The sequence below is a fragment of the Artemia franciscana genome, chromosome 17, assembly GCF_032884065.1.
Source record: "Artemia franciscana chromosome 17, ASM3288406v1, whole genome shotgun sequence".
Lineage (NCBI taxonomy): Eukaryota > Metazoa > Arthropoda > Branchiopoda > Anostraca > Artemiidae > Artemia > Artemia franciscana.
The window spans coordinates 20,433,620-20,453,626 of NC_088879.1; the positions used below are offsets into that span (position 1 = coordinate 20,433,620).

A 20,007-nucleotide genomic window follows, 5' to 3' on the forward strand; every position below is an offset into this window, starting at 1 on the left:
ATTTTATTTAGCTGCTGTTCTTTTATAAATTGTTCTTTTTTTGGAAACTCTGCTTATGGTTTTTCTAGCGCGTAAAAATTACATATGTATTATGTCTCAGCTGTTGTTGATAAAGAAACGCAATTTCCCTGTAAAACACGATTTCCCTGGTCACATTTTTCATGTGCGTTTCAGTCGGGAATACATCCTCACCTTTTAACTAGTTCTGAGGATCGTGGTTTATGGTGTTCAATTTTAACATAGAAACACTATGTTGTTATCAAAGTCTTGATGTAGGTTTTATTATTGTGGTGGAAATTGAAATCTGGATGTGGAGTGGAAATTGAGGTTTGATTAATCGTTGCATTCGACAAATAGTTTGTTCAAACGCTTTTTGTAATTATTTGCCCACTGAAGAGCTTCAAAACAACATAAGATTGGTTGATTTGTCTGGTCCGGTTCAGGTTTTTATTGACTCCTCATCACGACATTTTAGTCTGTGCAAAGGTTATTTATCTCGTTAGCTAGTAAGCTAGTCTGAATTCTGTTTCAGTGTGTGGTGTTTCCTTTTCTCCTTTTTTTATACTCCGTTTCATAGCTATTTGTTATTTATAAGGGAAAATAAAAGATTTGCTTAAATTATTTATTATTGATAAACTGACACAAAATAAGCAATTCAATACGAACAAGGTACTAGTAGGTACTTGCCATTTAAAACGGCTTTGCAGAATGTTAAGAGTAGAATTATAGAAAGGTCATACATCTCCAAGAGAAGGGTTGGTGCTGATAGATTTATTATCATCTTTATCCGCTGAAAGACTACTTGACAAATTTGAACCAAACAATGCTCGGGCACTAACCAGGCTGTACTGCAGTAGCTGATATTCCTGAAAAAAAATTATAATGCAATAAAAGGAATAGTCACATTGAAAAAATCAGCTGTACACAAATTATTATTTAAATTTCTACATACAACAGGGTCTTTTAAACCTAATTTTTACTATGAGACTACAACTATATACTAAATTTAGAACCTCTTTCTCTTATCACCAGTAATGAATATCTGAAATAATTTTCAAGAATCACATTGATATTTAACACCTAGCACAAAAAAAAACAATAAAATCAAAATTTCAGACAAGGCTAAAAGGATGGTTCTGAGCTCTTAAGGATGAATACGACTCATCTTGATGTATTTATATAACAACGGTTTGAGTAGCTCTTCTGCTTCTGGTTAGGTGTGATGAACCCGAAGGAGCTGAAAGCGGGAGTGCCAACCGCTGCAGAACCTTTTGCAAATCATAGGCACTGCCTAGACACTGAATAGGCGCTGTTGTGCTCTCTAGGTTAAGAGCGAAGTGGGCTGTATGTATTTATTATTTTTGATTGCACTTGGTATTAACCAAGTGATATATAGCAATCGCAAATTCTGTCGGTCTGTCTGTCGGTCCCGGTTTTGCTACTTTAGGCACTTCCAGGTAAGCTAGGACGATGAAATTTGGCAGGCGTATCAGGGACCGGACCAGATTAAATTAGAAATAAATGTTTTCCCGATTTGACCATTTGGGGGGGAGTGGGGGGCCGGTTAATTAGGACAAAAATAGAAAAAATGAAGTATTTTTAACTTACGAACGGTTGATCAGATCTTAATGAAATTTGATGTTTGGAAGGATATCGTGTCTCAGAGCTGTTATTTCAAATCCCGACCAGATCTGGTGACATTGGGGGGAGGGGGTTGGGAGGGGAAAACTTAAAATCTTGGAAAACACTTAGAGTTGAGGGATCGGGATGAAACTTGGTGATAAAAATAAGCACAAGTCCTACATACATGATTGACATAACCAGAACGGATCTACTCTTTTTGGGGTATTTGGGGGGGGGGGGGGGGTTAATCCTGAAAAATTAGAAAAAATGAGGTATTTTTAACTTACGATCGGGTGATTGGATATCAATGAAATTTGATATTTAGAAGGATACCGTGTCTCAAAGCTCTTATTTCAAATCCCAACCGGATCTGGTGACATTGGGGGGAGTTTGGGGGGGGGCCTAAAATCTTGGAAAACACTTAGATTGGAGAAATAGATTTCTTAGATTGGGATGAAACTTGGTGGGGAAAATAAGCAGAATTTTTAGATACGTGATTGACATAATTGGAACGGATCCGCTCTATTGGGGGGGGGGGAGTGTTAATTCTGAAAAATTAGAAAAATGATGTATTTTTAACTTACGAAGGAGTGATCGGATCTTCATGAAACTTCATATTTAGAAGGACCTTGTAACTCATATCTCTTATTTTAAATTTCAGTCGGATCCAGCGTCATTGGGGGGGGGGGGAAATCTTAGAAAATACTTAAAGCGGAGAGATCAGGATGAAACTGGATGGGAAGAATAAAAACCTGTCTAAGATACGTGACTGACATAACCGGACCAGATCTGCTCTCTTTGATGGAGTTGGGGGGAGGGGAGTAATTCGGAAAAATGAGGCATTTGTAACTTATGAAAGGGTGACCAGATCTTAATGAAATTCGATATTTAGAAGGATCTTGTGCTTTAAAGCTCTAATTTTAAATTCCAACCCGATCCTGTGACATTGGGGGGAGTTGGGGGGGGGGGGTAAAAAGTAATTCTTGGAAAACGAGAAAATTGGGGTATTTTTACCCCAATTTACCCGGAAAACGTGATCGGATCTTAATGAAAATTGATATATATATATATATATATATATATATATATATATATATATATATATATATATATATATATATATATATATATAGAAGAATCTTGTGTCTAAGATGCTCTATTTTCGACTCGAATTGGATCCGGGACATAGGGGGTTGGAGGAGGGAAACAGAAATCTTGGTTAACACTGAGAGTGGAGAGATCGGTATGAAACTTGATGAAAAGAATAAGCACAAGTTCCAGATACGCTATTGACATAATTGGAACGGATCCGTTCTCTTTGGAGGAGCTGGGGGCAGTTAATCTGGAAAAATTAGAAAAATTGAGGTATTCTTAACTTAAGAACGGGTGACCGGATCTTAATGAAATTTGATATTTAGAAGGAATTCATGCCTCAGAGCTATTATTTCAAATCCCGACCAGATCTGTTGACATTGGAGGGAGTTGGAGGAGGAAATCTTGGAAAACGCTTGGAGAGGAGGAATCGGAATGAAGCATAGTGGATATAATAAGCAAATGTCCTTAATACGTGATTGAAGTAACCGTACTGGATTCGCTCTTTTTGGGAGAGTTGGGGGGAGGGGTTCAGTGATTTAGCGAGTTTGGTGCTTCTGGACGAGCTAGGACGATGAAAATTGGTAGGCGTGTCAGGGAGCTGCACAAATTGACTTGATAAAGTCGCTTTCCCAGATTCGACCATCTGGGGGGCTAAAGAAAAAAAAAATAGAAACAATAAGGTATTTATAACTTACGAGTGGGTGATCGGATATTAATGTATTTTGATATTTAGAAGGACGTCGTGACTCAGACCTCTTATTTTAAATCCTGACCGGCATTAAGCATCTGATTTTCCTTTTAAATCAATCTATTGATTCTTAGAATTTTGTTAGAGCTCATACCATATGAGCTCTTGGCTCTTAGCTCTTCTTGGCTCGTCACAAGTGCCGTATGAGCTCTTAGCTGTTGGATGGAATTAGATAAGATAAGAGATAAGATTTATTCATCACGAAACACACATACAATATTACATTTTACTATTTCCCCAAAGGCTCTTTGGCCTGTAAAAAAGGGGAAAATGAACGAGCCACTTACTCAGAGAAGAAAAAAAAAATAATCACTTACTCACAGAGAGAAGAGCAAAAAGGAGAAGAGAGGAAAATATTAATAAAATGAAAAACTATAGAAAACAAAAGTAAATAGACTAATAGATTGAAGAGACTAAATTAATTATGTAGATCTGTAGACAAAATAGACTCCAATGAAATAATGAGGAAATATATATGCATACATACACGCATATACACATATAAAAAGAGATAAAATAATTTCTAAGAAGCCAATGAATTTTTAATAATTTTTTTGAACAAACCGAATGAGTGGCACCTTCGAGCTGATTCGGGCAACTTATTCCATACAATATAACTCGCAATTAAAGGATTAAAGTCTGACCTTACACAAGGAGTATAAGGAACTTGAATATGATTTTCGGTATTGCGAAGATTATAATTATTCTGATCAGAGGTGAAAGATGGCTGAACAGTTAGGGGACGGGGGAGGTCACCATGAAGCTGAGAAAAAGTAAAACATGCACACGAAAGAATATACAGTGACTCGAGATCAAGTAATGGGATAACTCTTGCACGGTTAGTTTCCTTAATGAGGTTTCTAGCTTTATTATAAACCTTAGAAAGTGGTTTTAACAGTGAAGGAAAGGTTGACATCCATACTATTGGACAGTAGGAAACGTAAGATCGGATCAAGGAGTGAAAAAGGATTTCCAAAATTGATCCAGGGAAAATATGTTTGAGTTTCCTTAAAATACCAAGACTCCTGCATATCTTCATTTTAATCAAATCAATGTGACACTTGAAAGACAAGTTTTCATCAACAAGAATGCCCAAAAAACGAACATATCGATCTTTAGATCTGTGAATTATCCCATTTGGCTGATGAATTTCTGATAACTTGGAATAAATCTGAGAAACATGCGAAAATATCAAAAAATTGGATTTTGAATAATTTAGAGTAAGAAAATTAGCATCAAGCCATGAAATTACTCTCTCAAACAAGTATTCCAAGTTTAATCGAAGCTCGGATTCACAGTTCCCCGAAGTGCCAAGTGTGCTATCATCAGCAAAACAAACAAGGACATCAGAAGATGGCGAACTATAGCTGGCACTATGGGTAAGGGAAGGTTTAGGATGAGAGAGTCTACAGCAATGAATAGGTTTCTGCTTTTTTACTGCGTAAAAAAGATCATTTATATAAATCAAAAATAGCACTGGCCCTAAAACTGATCCCTGAGGGACGCCAAAATTCACTTGTGATTGACAGAAATTAAATTGTGGATTGAGAGAAATTAACCTATCATTCAAATAAGATTGAAACCAAGAAAATACATTACCCCTAATGCCAAAATGAGACATCTTCGATAGAAGAATTTCATGAGTTAAGGAATCGAATGCCTTGCGAATATCCAGGAATATAGCAGCCGGAATTGATCCCGAATCCAATTCAGAATGTATAAAATTCAAAAGGGTCATACATGCATGCTCAGTGGAGTGCTTCATTCGGAAACCAAATTGAAAATCATGAAGAAACTCTTTAGATTTTAGAAATTTAAGCAGACGAGAAAGCATAGCCTTTTCGAAGATTTTACTAAATACTGATAAAATTGAAATTGGTCGATAATTTGCTGGATCATTTCTTGGTCCACCTTTATACAGAACAATAATCCGAGCACGCTTGAGAGGATCTGGAAAAACCCCTTATTTAAATGAAAGATTAACAAGTTTTGTAAGAGGCACAACTATTGAAGGAAGAATAGATTTAACTACCTTAGTAGGAATAGAATCTGGCCCAGATGAAGATGAGTCTTTCAAGCCATTAACTATTTTAGTAATTTCAATTTCTGTTACTGGCTCTAGAAACATAGACTTAACACAAGACGGCCCGAGGTAAGATCTAAAGTCCGACTTAGACCGAGATAAAGTAGCTGTGGAAGCGATATTATTACCAATACTAGCGAAAAATGAAGTAAATGCTTCTTGGACATTAAGCTCACCCTCTACAGTCTCATCACTAATGACCAGACTCATAGGTAAAGAGCTATATTGAGAACCAGGTTTAAGCACAGAATTTATTACCTTCCAAGTTTTACGAATATCCTTATTACACGCAGCAAAATTATTTAGATAATAGAGAGAATTGGCTTTCCTACACACGGAATTATATATATTCCGGTAAATCTTGAATTGACAAAGACGAATAGCACTCGTTGAAAGTGTAGCGCATTTATAATACCTCCAGAGATTATTTTTCCTTCTCCAGCTTTTGAGAAGTCCGGATGTCATCCATGGGTTTAGAGGAATAATCCTTTTAGACCTGCGATTAGAAGGTGGTACTTTACAAATGCTAAGAATAGCCTCTTTTATGGTTCCATAAAACGACTCAAATAAACAAGAAAAATCCTTGTCATTATCAAATAAGCTCCACGAATTTTTCGCTAATTTAGAACCAAGAAGAGATAACTCATTCTCACCAAACCTAATAGAATAGGAATCAAACACTTGAGCCCGGTTATTCCTTCCCCGATTAAAACTGAACCGAGAATTGTCGTAGTAACTTCGGGAGGGACTCATTCGATTGGGAATCAAATGTTTTAGTTCCCTTTTTAAGAGTCAAGAGTGATTGGACGGCAAGCAGAGCAACCCTCCCTTACCCCCACCCTGGCCGGTTATTCCAACAAAGACATCCGATAAAAATATTGAGATAGCCATTTTGTTCAGCATAGTTGACAGCCTTTGAGCTTTGAGCGACGGCCTTCGACCAATAGAGGACTCAGCAGTTTTCAGGACATTATTCTTAGATTTTCTTCTTACTTCCTCTGAGTCAGTTAGGGACTCACGGCATTCAAATTTATTGTATATTTCCACAACATGCTTTATCTGATACTGCAATATATCAGATTCTGGAGATTGGAGCAGGAAACTCTAGCACCTGATTCACATTTTTTAAGACGTAGACCACGAGAAAATTGGGTAAACCTGGCAGGTCACGATGTCTTCTGATTTTCTCGCTACTTCATTCTATTGAATAAAAAGTAGCATAGAAGGTTTCAGCCAAAAAACATCTTTTTTCAAACAAACGCAAAAATTTTCCAGCCCCTCCCTAACACTAAATGTGAACTTTCCTTGCCCGTTTCTTCCCCGAGATTCTAACGATAGTGCCTGAAAGTTTCAACTCCATGCTCAAAGCCGTTCTAAACATACTACCCTGGACGTACTTAATTCTTATTTAGCACGATCCCCAGCCCCCCGGAAAAGATTTAAAATCCGCTTGACCCTCACCCCTCTCCGTTATTTCCTTAAATTTTGAAGTTGATCCCTTAAGCCGTTAATCTTCGTTCCTAAGATATTGCACATACATAATTTAGTAAATGAAAATATACAGAGAAAAACTATAATAATATTTCAACAAAGCAGTGGAACATAACAGAAAAAAATAACCGACTTAAATTAATAAAGATACGAATATTTCGACTCCACGTCCGGGAGCCTTTATCAATGAGGAAAAAGTAAAAAATGAGTAAAGCTAAATTAACACAATATATAAAGAAAGAAAAGAAAAACAAATAAATAAAACTCACTTCTTAACAATTTTCAAATATCACTGCAATAGTCTAATTAAGCAACACAGAAACAACAAAGAAACTGTATCTTCTACAACAGATTGTCTCTCGTATAATTTCAATTTGGTAATGAGATCTAGCAAAGAATCAAATCCTATATTTATTTGAAAAAATTTAAATATATCCTAGGTTATGAAAAACCTAAATATTATATATTTATTTAGATATTACACCCATTTTTCTCTAAATATTTTCATTTATTAAATTCTGTAAAAGGAAAGGCAGTGTGGTCTAAGATAATATTTAGATATTGCATATATAGTATTTTGATAACCAGGATACACATAGTTTCTTTTGATCCAGTTCAGAATCTCCTCAAAATTATATCAAAGCTTCGATTCGGTCTTTTAAGCCGCTCCCCGAATATTGTAAAGAATCTATGAAAATGGGTGCAAATATAATTTTTTGACTAACTCAGATACGCGTGTCGTTTCCAGAGAAAACTCCTGAGACATTGGAAATCTTGGTAGAGCAAACAGTCTGAAAGAACTCGCTGGAAATACATATAATGAGGCAAATTTTTCCATTCATTTCCAGGCCCTTAGTCGGTCGTTTCGATCCAGTAACCTATCTCTGAAAGTTTCGAGCTAATCAGACAACCAAGACCAAACATGCCCCCGCCCCATTCCATGATAAAACCCATATACAAACAATAAACAACTTGTATATTTTACATCCCTTTCCCTAAGGTTTGTAGGAATAATTTTATCCCTATAGGCACATTAATTGGATCTTTTGCATGTTCTGAACGTGAAGAATATCTCAAAACTTTTATCAGATGTCTCTGAGGGTTGAAGAGAGCCCGGGTAACAGAAAAATGCCCAGAGCAGGGATAATCATCCTCCAGTCACTTTCGACTCTTAACAAGGGCACTAGAACTTTCGATTTCGAATCAAATAAGTACCCCAAGCTTTCTACTAAGATCCCTACTATGCGAAGTGGCCTGAAAAAAGCTCTAAATAATATATGGAAGCCATTTCGCTTTTTACCTAAGTAACACTACTGTTCTCCTATAATTGAGTTATTAGTATAAGTCAAAACTCTTGGAATATATCATTCAAGAAAAACAAGAAGTAGAATAGAGCCAACCTGTCTATAACTATCAAGTCTTCTTATGGTCAGGCTGAGTGTCTGCCGTAGCTTTTCTCCATCGGTACATTTTTTGCCGCTTCTTCCACTTAGTGCTTGCTGATGCCTTACATCGACAAGAGCTTCAGTGTAGCGATGCGATACTGTTTCAAACCAATGAAGAGAATCAAAGTCAGTACCTTGACCAAGTAGGGTTAGTATATATGCCAGCCCTGTAAAAAAGATTACAAAATAACTTTAAACATTTTAAAATAATTTAACAATATATTTTAACAAACAAGGAACATTAAATTTATTTCCAACCTTTCAATGGTTTAAATGACCAAGTAAAAGTATACAGTCTATGACCTATCATAGGGAAAACTTATTCTTAAATTGTTGAAAAAAGAAAGAAATAATTTCTTAGACCACGCTGCTTCTCCATTTCCGAAAAATTAAGCGAGAAAAATGGGTTTTAAATTCAACAAAAATATTAACAAAAATAAAAGCAAAACAACACTTTAATTTAAAAAAAATCCGAATTTTGGGCCCCACATCCAGGAGCTTTTCTCAACAAAAAAAAGAAAAAAACTAAAAAAACCAGTTATTCTTAAAAAATAACACAAAAGAACGGCAAATAAACACATGAAGAAAAAAAATAAATAAGAACAACTCTAATTATAAACATACTTCCAGCACTGATGTTACAGCATAAGAATAAAAGCAAAGCCGCTACCGCGACATGTCCAGGAGCCGACAGATGGGGTTCCATTTAAATTTTACACACTACCAAAATAGCTGGGATAGAGACAAGTTTGTTTTTATCTATGGGCACAGGATTATATTAGGGCCCAGTTTGTATATTTATTTTCCCCATCATTATTGTTCTCCACCCTAAAACTTAGAAAGTTAAAAACTCCTAGCACTATACATTTTCTATTTTTAGACAAAAATATACATAAACCATTTTTCCCTTTTAAAAACATTATGATTTAACGTCATTTTCACTATCTGTGGCCTGTCTTCTCACCACTACTAGGATAGGTAGGTGTTGACTGTATTTGCATTATATGATCATTAGAATAGGTTAAGACATTATACCATCACCTACTTGCTATACCTAATTCCTAACACCTAAGGTCGTGTTTGACATTTTCAAGCATGTGAAATGATTCTCAAATGTGAATCCAAAATAAGCTTTAAGCTTGACTTATATAATATATATATATATATATATATATATATATATATATATATATATATATATATATATATATATATATATATATATATATATATATATATATATATTACTTCTATAATATATATGCCCTAGATTTTACATTGCTCGACTGTGACAACGTAAATACATATTCTACAGAAACATCACTAATCAAGGTCTTTGGAAGAAAAAAAACTATTTTTATCTATTATTATTTTTTTATGTTCTGTAACCACCTTCACTTAATAGTAGTGTAACCTTAACTGCTATTATGAAGTGGAAAATATTAATTAGATTTAAGACTGACTTTTCTGTTCAACAACAAAGGTTGATGATTCAATGATTTTTATGAATTATTATGTTCAGCATGGCTTAATACTTGAATTTATGTCATCCGTCAGATAAAAAGAAAACAATTAAGTTTAAACAAAAGGCGTCCTTCAAGGATTAAAAAAGTAACTTTAAAAGCAAGACAAAAACAAATAATGACATTAATTGCTTATTATTCACGTTGTCAGATCATAATTACAAAGAGTCCAAAAAACAGAAATTACATCAACACATGATATGTTTTCCATTCTTTAAAGAAAAAAAAATACCAAGGCCTAAATTTATGATTACTCAATCCATAGAAGGTTGTATTGTCGCATTCAGCTTTATGTCGAGAAAAAAAAAATAAATATAGCTGGGCTTTTGGAGCACTTGAATTAAACTAAAGATGACATTACAGGTTAACTGAGAGCCGTTCGTTAAATATTTATTTTTCTCAGGTGAGCTTAAATGAATTTGCAGTCATAAATGTTTCTCATAGTCTTTAATATCTACCCCCGAGAGGCTGATTTTATCACCACCAATATTTTAAGCATCAATACCATGTTACTAATAAATGTTACTTCAACACTATCCTAAGAAAGAAATATAGATAACAACATCTACAAACTTTTTCATTATAATTCCAGGAATCTAGTCAAGCCAAGGCCAAAATTAAATAACATTAAGTCAAAATTAAGTAAAAATTAAAATAGACAAACATTACAAAGGATGAAGAAGCAAAATTTCAAACAAATAGAATATACAGTAGACCTCTTCTACCAATACTGCATTGAATGTCACAGTAGCTGTGACACATATGTGATAATTGCGGAATGAAATCTGGGACGATGTCTTGTGGAGATTAAATAAATAAAATAGTTTTTTGTTAACTGAAAGTAAGGAGCGGCATTAATACTTAAAACGAACAGAAATTACTCCGTATATGAAAGGGGATGTTCTGTCCTCAACGCCCCGCTCTTTACACTAAAGTTTTTTACTGTTTTTAAAAGTAGAGTTGAGAGAAAGACTCAAACTTTAGCGTAAAGAGTGGGGCGTTGAGTTGCGAAGTAATTTCTGTTCGTTTTAAGTTTTAATGCCACTCCTTACTTTCAGTTAAGAAAACTTGTTTTTTTTAAATTTAATATCTGAACGTTTTTGAATTAATGCATGTTTTGATTTTGGCTCTCCGCGCATGAATAATTAAAACGAAATTTGCATATTAATTTATTTTTCTGGCTAAATGCCTTTCTCATAGTTTTGATCGGACGATTTCAAGAAAAAAAGAACGGGGGAGGAGGCCTAGTAACCCTCCAATTTTTTGGTTACTTAAAGAGGCAACTAGAACTTTAAATATTTTACGAACGTTTTTATTAGTAAAAATATACGGAACTCACGAATTAACTTACGCAATGAAATTTTATATTCGTATGTTGTTACTACGTATATGAGGGGGTTTGCCCCTTCGTCAATACCTCGCTCTTTACACTAAAGCTTGAATTTTGTCCCAAATCCTTAAGAATGACCCGCGAATCACAAAGGCCGTAGAATAAATAACTGAAATTACTAAAAAAGAACATTAGCGTAAAGAGCGATGTATTAGGAAGAGGTGAACCCCTCATATACGTAATAATTTCTGTTCATTTTAAGTTTTAATGTTGCTCCTTACTTTCAGTTGAAAAAAACTTTTTCATATTTTCTTTTTTTAAATGCTAGAAAATCCTGCACCCCCTTCATGGAAATTCTCTTCCCCCATGACAAATTTCTCCATGGAAGGTTCCCCCTACATAACCCTCTCACCTCAACCCCTCCCCTCAACCAAAAAAATCCCCCTGAAAACGTCTGTACACTTCCCAATAACCATTACTATATGTAAACCCTGGTCACGGTTTGTAACTTGCAGCCCCTCCCACGGGGACTGAGGGGGATTCAGTCGTCCTTAAGGACATAGTTATTAGGTATTTCTACATTGTTGGATAAAAGGGCTATCTCAGAATTTGGATCCGGTGACTTTGGGGAAAAAATGAGCACAGGATGAGAGCCCCCTCTCATCCTTAGAATGAGCCCCCTCCGACATTCTAGGAACACTGGGTCGATACGATCACCCATGGCAAAAAAACAAAAAAAAAAACAAAAAAAAAACGAATAAACACACATCCGCGTTTATTCCACGTCTTGTAGATAGGAGCTTGAAACTGCTACTGTAGGGTTCTCAGATACGCTGAATCTGGTGATGTGATTTTCGTTAAGATTCTATAACTTTTAAGAGGTGTTTCCCCCTATTTTCTAAAATAAGGCAAATTTTCTCAAGCTCGTAACTTTTGATGGGTAAGACAAAACTAGATGAAACTTACATATTTAAAATCAGCATTAAAATGCCATTCTTTTGATGTAACTATTGGTATCAAAATTTCGTTCTTTAGAGTTTCGGTTACTATTGAGCTGGGTCGCTCGTCACAACAGTTTGTTACCATGATCTGTTTGAAAACCTTTTATATTGCGTTTCGCGTTTGAAATCGATCTAGGGTTCAATTTACTCCAAAAATAAATTTCATGCGCAAGAGGCAGCGATAAAACAGGCATACTGAAGACTTCTTTTAAAACATCCATGCGCTCAAAAAATTTATGTTTAAACTATATATACTATATATATAACTATATACTATATATATAACTATATACTATATGTATAACTATATACTATGTATATAATTATATACTATATATATAACTATATACTATATATATGACTATATACTATATATATATATATATAACTATATATACGACAACCTTAGACAATCTCGTACAATAAACATTCTATAAAGCTCCAACTTTAATGTTATGAAAAACTTATTAGACCACACTGCATTTCAAAATAAAACAAATACATTTTTCGATCAAAAATCAAACAGTTCGTGGTAACGAACTGTAGTAAGGAGCGACCCGGCTCAATAGTAACCAAATCGCATTTTAATGCTGATTTTAAATATATAAGTTTCATCAAGTTTAGTCTTACCCATCAAAAGTTACGAGCCTGAGAAAATCTGCCCTATTTTAGAAAATAGGGTGAAACATCCCCTAAAAGTCATAGAATCTTAATGAAAATCACACCATCAGATTCAGCGTATCAGAGAACCCTATTGTACAAGTTCCAAGATCCTATCTACAAAAATGTGGAATTTTGTATTTTTTGCCAGAAGACAAATCACGGATGCGTGTTTATTTATTTATTTTTTTTTTTTTCCCAGGGGTGATCATATCGACCCATTGGTCCAAGAATTTTGCAAGAGGGCTCATTCGAACGGAAATGAAAAGTTCTAGTGCCCTTTTTAAGTGACAAAAAAAATCGGAGGGCACCTAGGCCCCCTCCCACGCTCATTTTTTTCCCAAAGTAGTCGGATCAAAATTCTGAGATAGCCATTTTATTCAGCATAGTCGAAAAACCGTCTGTACACTTCCCTCCGTCTGGTTGGGTGGGGGTTGAAAAGAGGGGGCTATGTGGGGGAAATTTTCCATGGAGGAATTTGTCATGGGCGAAGAAGATTTCCATAAAGGGGGCGCAGCATTTTCTAGCATTATTTAAAAAAACAATGAGAAAATAAATACGAAAAAGTTTTTTTCAACTGGAAGTATAGAGTAGCATTAAAAATATTACGTATATAAGGGGGTTCACCTCCTCCTAATACCTCACTCTTTACGCTAAAGGATTTTTAGTAATTTCAACTATTTATTCTACGGCCTTTGTGATTCAGGGGACAAAATTTCAGCTTTAATGCAAAGAGTTATTGACGAGGTATTGACGAGTGGGCGAACCTTCTCATATACGTAATAAAAACATACGAACATAGAAGTTTGTTACGTAAGCTAATTCGTAAGTTACGTATATCTTTTACTAATGAAAACGTTCGTAAAAACTAAAAGTTCTAGTTGCCTTTTTAAGTACCAAAAAAATTGGAGAGCAACTGGGCCTCCTTCCCCTCCTTTTTTCGCAAAATCATTCGATCAAAACTATGGGAAAGCCATTTAGCCAAATAAATAAATATGCAAATTTCACTTTAATTATTCATCTGCGGAGAGCCGAAATCAAAACATGGATTAACCAAAAAACGTTCAGAAATTAGATAAAAAAAACAATTTTTTTTAACTGAAAGTAAGGAGCGACATTAAAACTTAAAACGAACAGAAATTACCCCATATATGAAAGGGCTGCTCCTTCTTCAACGCCCTGCTCTTTACGCTAAAGTTTTTACTGTTTTAAAAAGTAGAGTTGAAGAGAAAGAGTCAAACTTTAGTGCAAAGAGCAAGGCGTTGAAGAAGGAGCAGCCCCTTTCATATATGGGATAATTTCTGTTCGTTTTAAGTTTTAATGTCGCTCCTTACTTTCAGTTAAAAGAACTTGTTTTTTTTATTTAATACGATCCAATACAGAGCCTTAGAGACAAATGAATTAACTATATTTGCACTTGTAAGAAAAATCGATTTGGTGAGTGTGCTAGTCTTGTAGGACCTGGTCCCAAATTAGTAGGAGTGCTTTTTCAAAGGTATACCTACAGTCTAACTAAGATTTGAAATAAGCTTATTTCAAACACACGGCAAGTAGTTAATTTCCACCAGTATAATCACAAGCTACATATGGAACTGCTGATTAGGGATACATTTGAAATTACAAGACCTGCCTAACTTCATCCCCCTAGGTTTGAGCAGGATTACCACCAGGTGAATAAAAAATCACTAATTAAGCACATAAATCATTAGATTATTGACTAGAAACCATTAGAATGAGAAATATTTTTATCATTGTAATAAATAATGGTTTTGTTTCTTTATCATGTTCTTTACAGGCATTCCTAGAGGAAAGAGGTAAAATTACCCCCCCCCCCTTTGATGTGGAAAAATACCTTTAGATTGATAATTATTTTTTCAAGCGAAAATTACCCTTGAAACATGCCTTTTTGCATTTTTATGAAGAGAATAGAACAAAATCTTTGTTTCCTCCCTTTATTTTCCCGAATTGGTACCCTTGGCATATACCCCGATCACTGAAAATTGGTTATCGGTGACCTAATCGAAATATTTGCTTTTTCTTTTTAGTTTCTTTCCTTGACTACTTTCTTTTTACTCTAGTTGAGCTAGTATAATTACTGGGACACCATTGACAATTTTGAAATTTTTTTTTTATAGTACCATGGAAAAAATGTGTCCCACCTTTCACAAATCTCGATAAGCATCGGTTGCTTCTCTAATTAACAAGTGGCACTTGTGAAGAGAGATCGAATCTGGTTCGGTTATGTCAATCACGTATCTAGAACTTGTGCCTATTCTTCCCATTAAGTTTCATCCCGATCTCTCCACTGTAAGCGTTTTCCAAGATTACCCGTTTCCAAGATTTCAGTTTACCCCCTCCACCCCCAGGGTCCCCGAATCCGATCCGAACTGAAAAATAAGCATCTGAGACATGATATCTTTCTATATATCAAGTTTCATTAACATCTTATCACCCATTCGTGAGATAAACATACCTCAATTTTCACGATTTGGATCTAGTTTCGGATCTTCTTCATGCAAAAGTTGAGGTGGTACAGAATTCAAACCTGAGACCTCTCGCACCCTACGCGAGAATCATACCACTAGACCAGCAAGCCACACTTTAGAACAACAATCATTTGTTTCATCGGCAAATAAAATTTTTCTCAACTATCTCGTTCGCTCGCCGCTCCCCCCAGATGATCGAATCGGAGAAGCGACTATTAATAATTTAATCTGGTCTAGTCCCTGATATGACTGCCAACTTTCATCGTCCTAGCTTATCTGGAAGTGCCCAAACTAGCAAAACCGGGACCGACACCCCGACCGACAGATAGAGAGACAGACCGACGGACAGAAATTGCAGCCGCTATATGTCGCTTGGTAGATACCAAGTGCCACAGAAAAGAGGTACTTGTTAATTATAAGAGACACACCCAAGAAGTAAAGTTAAGCTAATCCAAATAAAATATGCGAAAAAATGATGAAAATCTAATACTTTAGTTTCTATAATAATGTAATTCGGTCTATATATTTGCAAATCATGGGTGGGGTGGGTGATAAGAGAGAGACAAAAAAAATATAAATAAACAAAGTAAGACACAATAGCATGCAAACAGACGCAGAGACAGGCAAACAGACACTCAGAGAGAGAGAGAGATAAAAAAAAAACATATGCGCAAACACACAAAGTCAGACACAAAAAACACAATGACAGACACAGTGACAGGTAAGCCCAGTCACACAAAAAGGCATTGTGAGAGAGACAAAAACACACACAGTCAGACACAGTATCAGGCACACAGACACAAAAAGATAGACAGAGAGACAGGCAAACACACATTTCAGACACAAGGGCACGGTGAGAAAGAGAGAAAAACACACACAAACACATAGTCAGTCAAACAAACACACAAATATTTCCGTTATAATGAGCCCTCTATCGAAGTTTTAGGTTCATTGGGTCAATACGATTGCCCCTAAAAAAAAGAAATAAACACGCATCTGTGATCTTTCTTCTGGCAAAAATTAAGAAACTCCACATTTTTGCAGATGAGTTTGTAACCTCTAAAGTAAGGTTCTTTGATAGGTTGAATCCAATGGTGTGACTTTCATTGAATTCTACGGCTTGGATGGGGTCTTTCCCCCTCTTTTCGAAAATCAGATAAATTTTTTCCAGCTCACAGCTTCTGATGGGTAAGACTAAACTTAATGAAACTTATATATTTGGAATCAGCATAATAAGCCAATTATTTTGATATGTCTATTGGCATCAAAATTTCGTTTTTTAAAGTTTCAATTACTATTGAGCCGTGTTGCTTCTTATGGTTCGTCACCACGAACTGTTTGATTACCCATCAAAATCCAAACAGAGATCATTGAAATGTTGATATTTTTTTGCGTTACCAAATGTATTGTATTCATAAAACTTTAGTTTCATGAAATGTAATTAAACAAATAGAAAAAGTTTTTCAACTAAAGTAAGGAGCAAGTTTAAAACTTAAAACAAATACAAATTACTCTGTAAGGGGACTGTCCCCTTCTCAACACCTTGATCACTAAACAAAAGTTTTTTATCGCTTTGAAAAATCTTATCTTTCTAATTGCAAATTTTCTTTAAAAATTCGAAAAGAACTTCACAGTAAGGAGCTAAGGAAGAGACAGCCCCTTCATATAATCTGTTTAAGTTGATTAATACCGTACTACGTTTAAAGTTACAATATCAATTTTTGATCAAATTTGAATATAATTAAAAAATTAGCATTGAACAGTAACTTTGTTAAAGTCCTTGTTAATATTACTACTAAAGAAATTTGGTTGGATGAAAAGGAGTATTCTTGTTTGTATGGATGGAAATTCTGTGAGAGTTTTGATCTACATAACTGAAGCCATCACAACCTCTAGAATAGGATTTTTTGTCGATATGTGCATTTCTTTAAATACATTGAAGTACTTCATATAAATAGAAAAAGAGAATAACACATTTAAAATTGCTGAAAACTAAGTTCCTAGCAGTATTTGCCATCCCCAAAAAGTTTCCTGGTGGGGTGATGATTACCTGCCTTGCCTTTTCTACCTCTGTGCTGAAAAATATGGAAATGTAACAATTTAGCAATAGAGAAACAATTTAATTAATTCCTACTCCCATCCTACCTCTTTTAACATTTATCTGAAACCTCATGAAGAGTAAGCAGTTTGTCCATTAAAATTTACTTTTTCAAGAATCTATCCTACCCCACTTAGAACTGACTCACTCATCATTATAGCAGATTCTCAATTTCAGATTACCAAACATAGCCTAATCTCATTACAAATAAAGCGAATCAACTTTGTTGAATCCAGTGCTGCCATCGTGTGGTATTGCTTCTTCTGCAGCTAGGTAGTCTAAAATATAGTTATTGATACTTTTAAATCATATAACCTCATCACAATTTTAAATTGATTATAAATTCATCCTCTTCGGGGTAAAGTCGAAGTTTGGTGCCCAAAAATAACAAGGAACCATGACTTTCCTCTGACGCAACCTGTATGGTTCCTTAAAAATGAGCTTTAAATTTACGTTTGAATCAGCTCCCTCCTAATTACCTCGGACCTTCGGTTTGATACTATCCCCCCTGGAAAAAAAAAATAAAAATGCCTCGGTGATATTTCTTGTAAAAAAGAACGAAATTCCCAATTTTGAAGATTGGAGCTTGAAACCTCTATGGTAAGGTTCTCTGATTAAAATTAACACAAAAAGCCAATACTGCCGGTATTGCAATTGTCATGAGAATTCCATTTTTAGTTTTGGTGAATATTGGGCCAAGTCACTTTTTACTTCCAGTTTTTTAATCACAAACTATTTGATAAGATTCTCTTGTGACGAAATTTTTTTTGAACCTGTTCATTTCATTTAGTTGAACAGGACAACAAAACAAAAAAGGTTAATTTGACAGTTAGATAGTAAGTTTGAATTGAGTTTTTCTTTCGCTATTCTGTATTTTTAATGTCTGAATATTTAAGGGATTTAAGTTCGAGTGGGAGAATTGTCCTGTTATGAAAGAGGTACATTTTACATGGCCATTATAGAAGTCAAAACCTGGGATCTATACAGGCAGGATGATTTTTGAGCATCTCAACTCCTTCTGTAAACTATTCTAAGGCGCAAAAAATTGCATAAAGACAAGTCTACATCTCTTATAATCTACGGAAGCAATAAATCTTTCTTTAATTTTGGTTTGAATTTGATTTTCTTTTAAAATTTTAAATATATTATTGATTTAATAAGTTGATCCCTTTACCAAGAATCCTTGTCGTGTAAAATTTACTGTATTTTGTTTCATTCTGCATACAATTTAACTGATTTTTATATCTGAGAGGTTTTCCAGAAAATATTTAAAATAAAATTATTCCTATGAAAAATATTTCCTGAAATATATTCCCTGTCACCCACCCACTACTGATATTTTGGCGTTTTCCACCCCACCCTGAAAATTTTTTGCCAGCGTCCTTGATAGGCAGCGCAATAGCCCTGCTTAAGTAAAAAGCGATGTGGGCACAATTAATATTTTTTCCCCTTTCTTTTTTTAGACCAGGGGACTTCGTATCCAAGGGGTTGTCGTAGAAACTTCAAATGGGACTCATAGGATTGGAAATTGAAAAGGCTAGTGTCTTTTTTAATAGTCAAAAGTGACTGTAGGGCAACTAACCCTTGTCCCACGCCTACCGTTTCCTCAAACACTTAGAATCAAAATTTTGAAACGTCCATTTCGTTCAATGTAAATAAAAGGTTCGGGAATTGTGTCTGTGAGGTTGACACCCCACCCACAGCCCTCAATGCAAGGGTTTTAAGTCATGCCCTTCGGGCATATAATGTTTTATAAGGCGTGGTCGTATAAAGTTCGGAGGGGGGATCGTTGGACTAGTAATCAGAATTCCTAGTACCCTTTTTAAGATTCAAAGTGATGGGAGGGCGGACACCTCACGTTCTCCCGAAATGCATCTAATAGCCATTTCGAGATGGCCATTTGGTGTCATAGAAACTTTGAAAAAGGCTCAGTCGGTTGGAAACTGAAAGAACTGCTGCCCTTTTTACAAGTCGTAAGTGATTGGAGGGCAACAAGCCCCCACGCCCATCAATTTCCAAAAACAATCTAATCAGAATTTTGAGATAGCTATTTTGTTCAGCGTAGTTGAGAGGTCTAGATAGTATGTGTTTGAGCATGACAACCACCCTCGTACAACCCTCAGCGCAAAGGTTGTAAATTATGTCCCGAGGGCACAGATGATTTTTTATGGAAAGGATGGTCATATAAACTCTCGAGGGGGCTCATTGTATTGGAAATCATACGTTCTAGTGTCCTTTTTAAGAAAGGGACCCGACGGCAGCCAACCCCCCCCCCCCCAAGTCGTACCTTCTACAAATTAATCTGATAGGAATTTTTATATATCAATTTGTTTAAAACCGAGTCTAAAGATCACATAATAAGGCCATAGGGGCTCACAGAGTCCCCCAAAGTCTGGGGTAAGGATTGTAAGTATACCCCAGGGG

General features: G+C 35.3%; 1 protein-coding gene across 5 annotated transcripts in view; it reads right to left on the reverse strand.

The window, feature by feature from the left end:
* Positions 1 to 608: 608 nt before the first annotated feature.
* Positions 609 to 20,007, reverse strand: part of LOC136037977 (WASH complex subunit 4-like) — a 117,835-nt gene continuing 98,436 nt past the window's right edge. For all 5 annotated transcript variants that reach the window (XM_065720871.1, XM_065720874.1, XM_065720872.1 and 2 more), the window contains 2 exons: positions 8,441 to 8,652; positions 609 to 866 (listed from right to left, as the gene is read on the reverse strand). In XM_065720871.1, the coding sequence (XP_065576943.1) occupies positions 735 to 866; positions 8,441 to 8,652 (344 nt within the window). In that variant the 3' untranslated portion in view covers positions 609 to 734. The remainder of the gene's footprint in view (positions 867 to 8,440; positions 8,653 to 20,007) is intronic.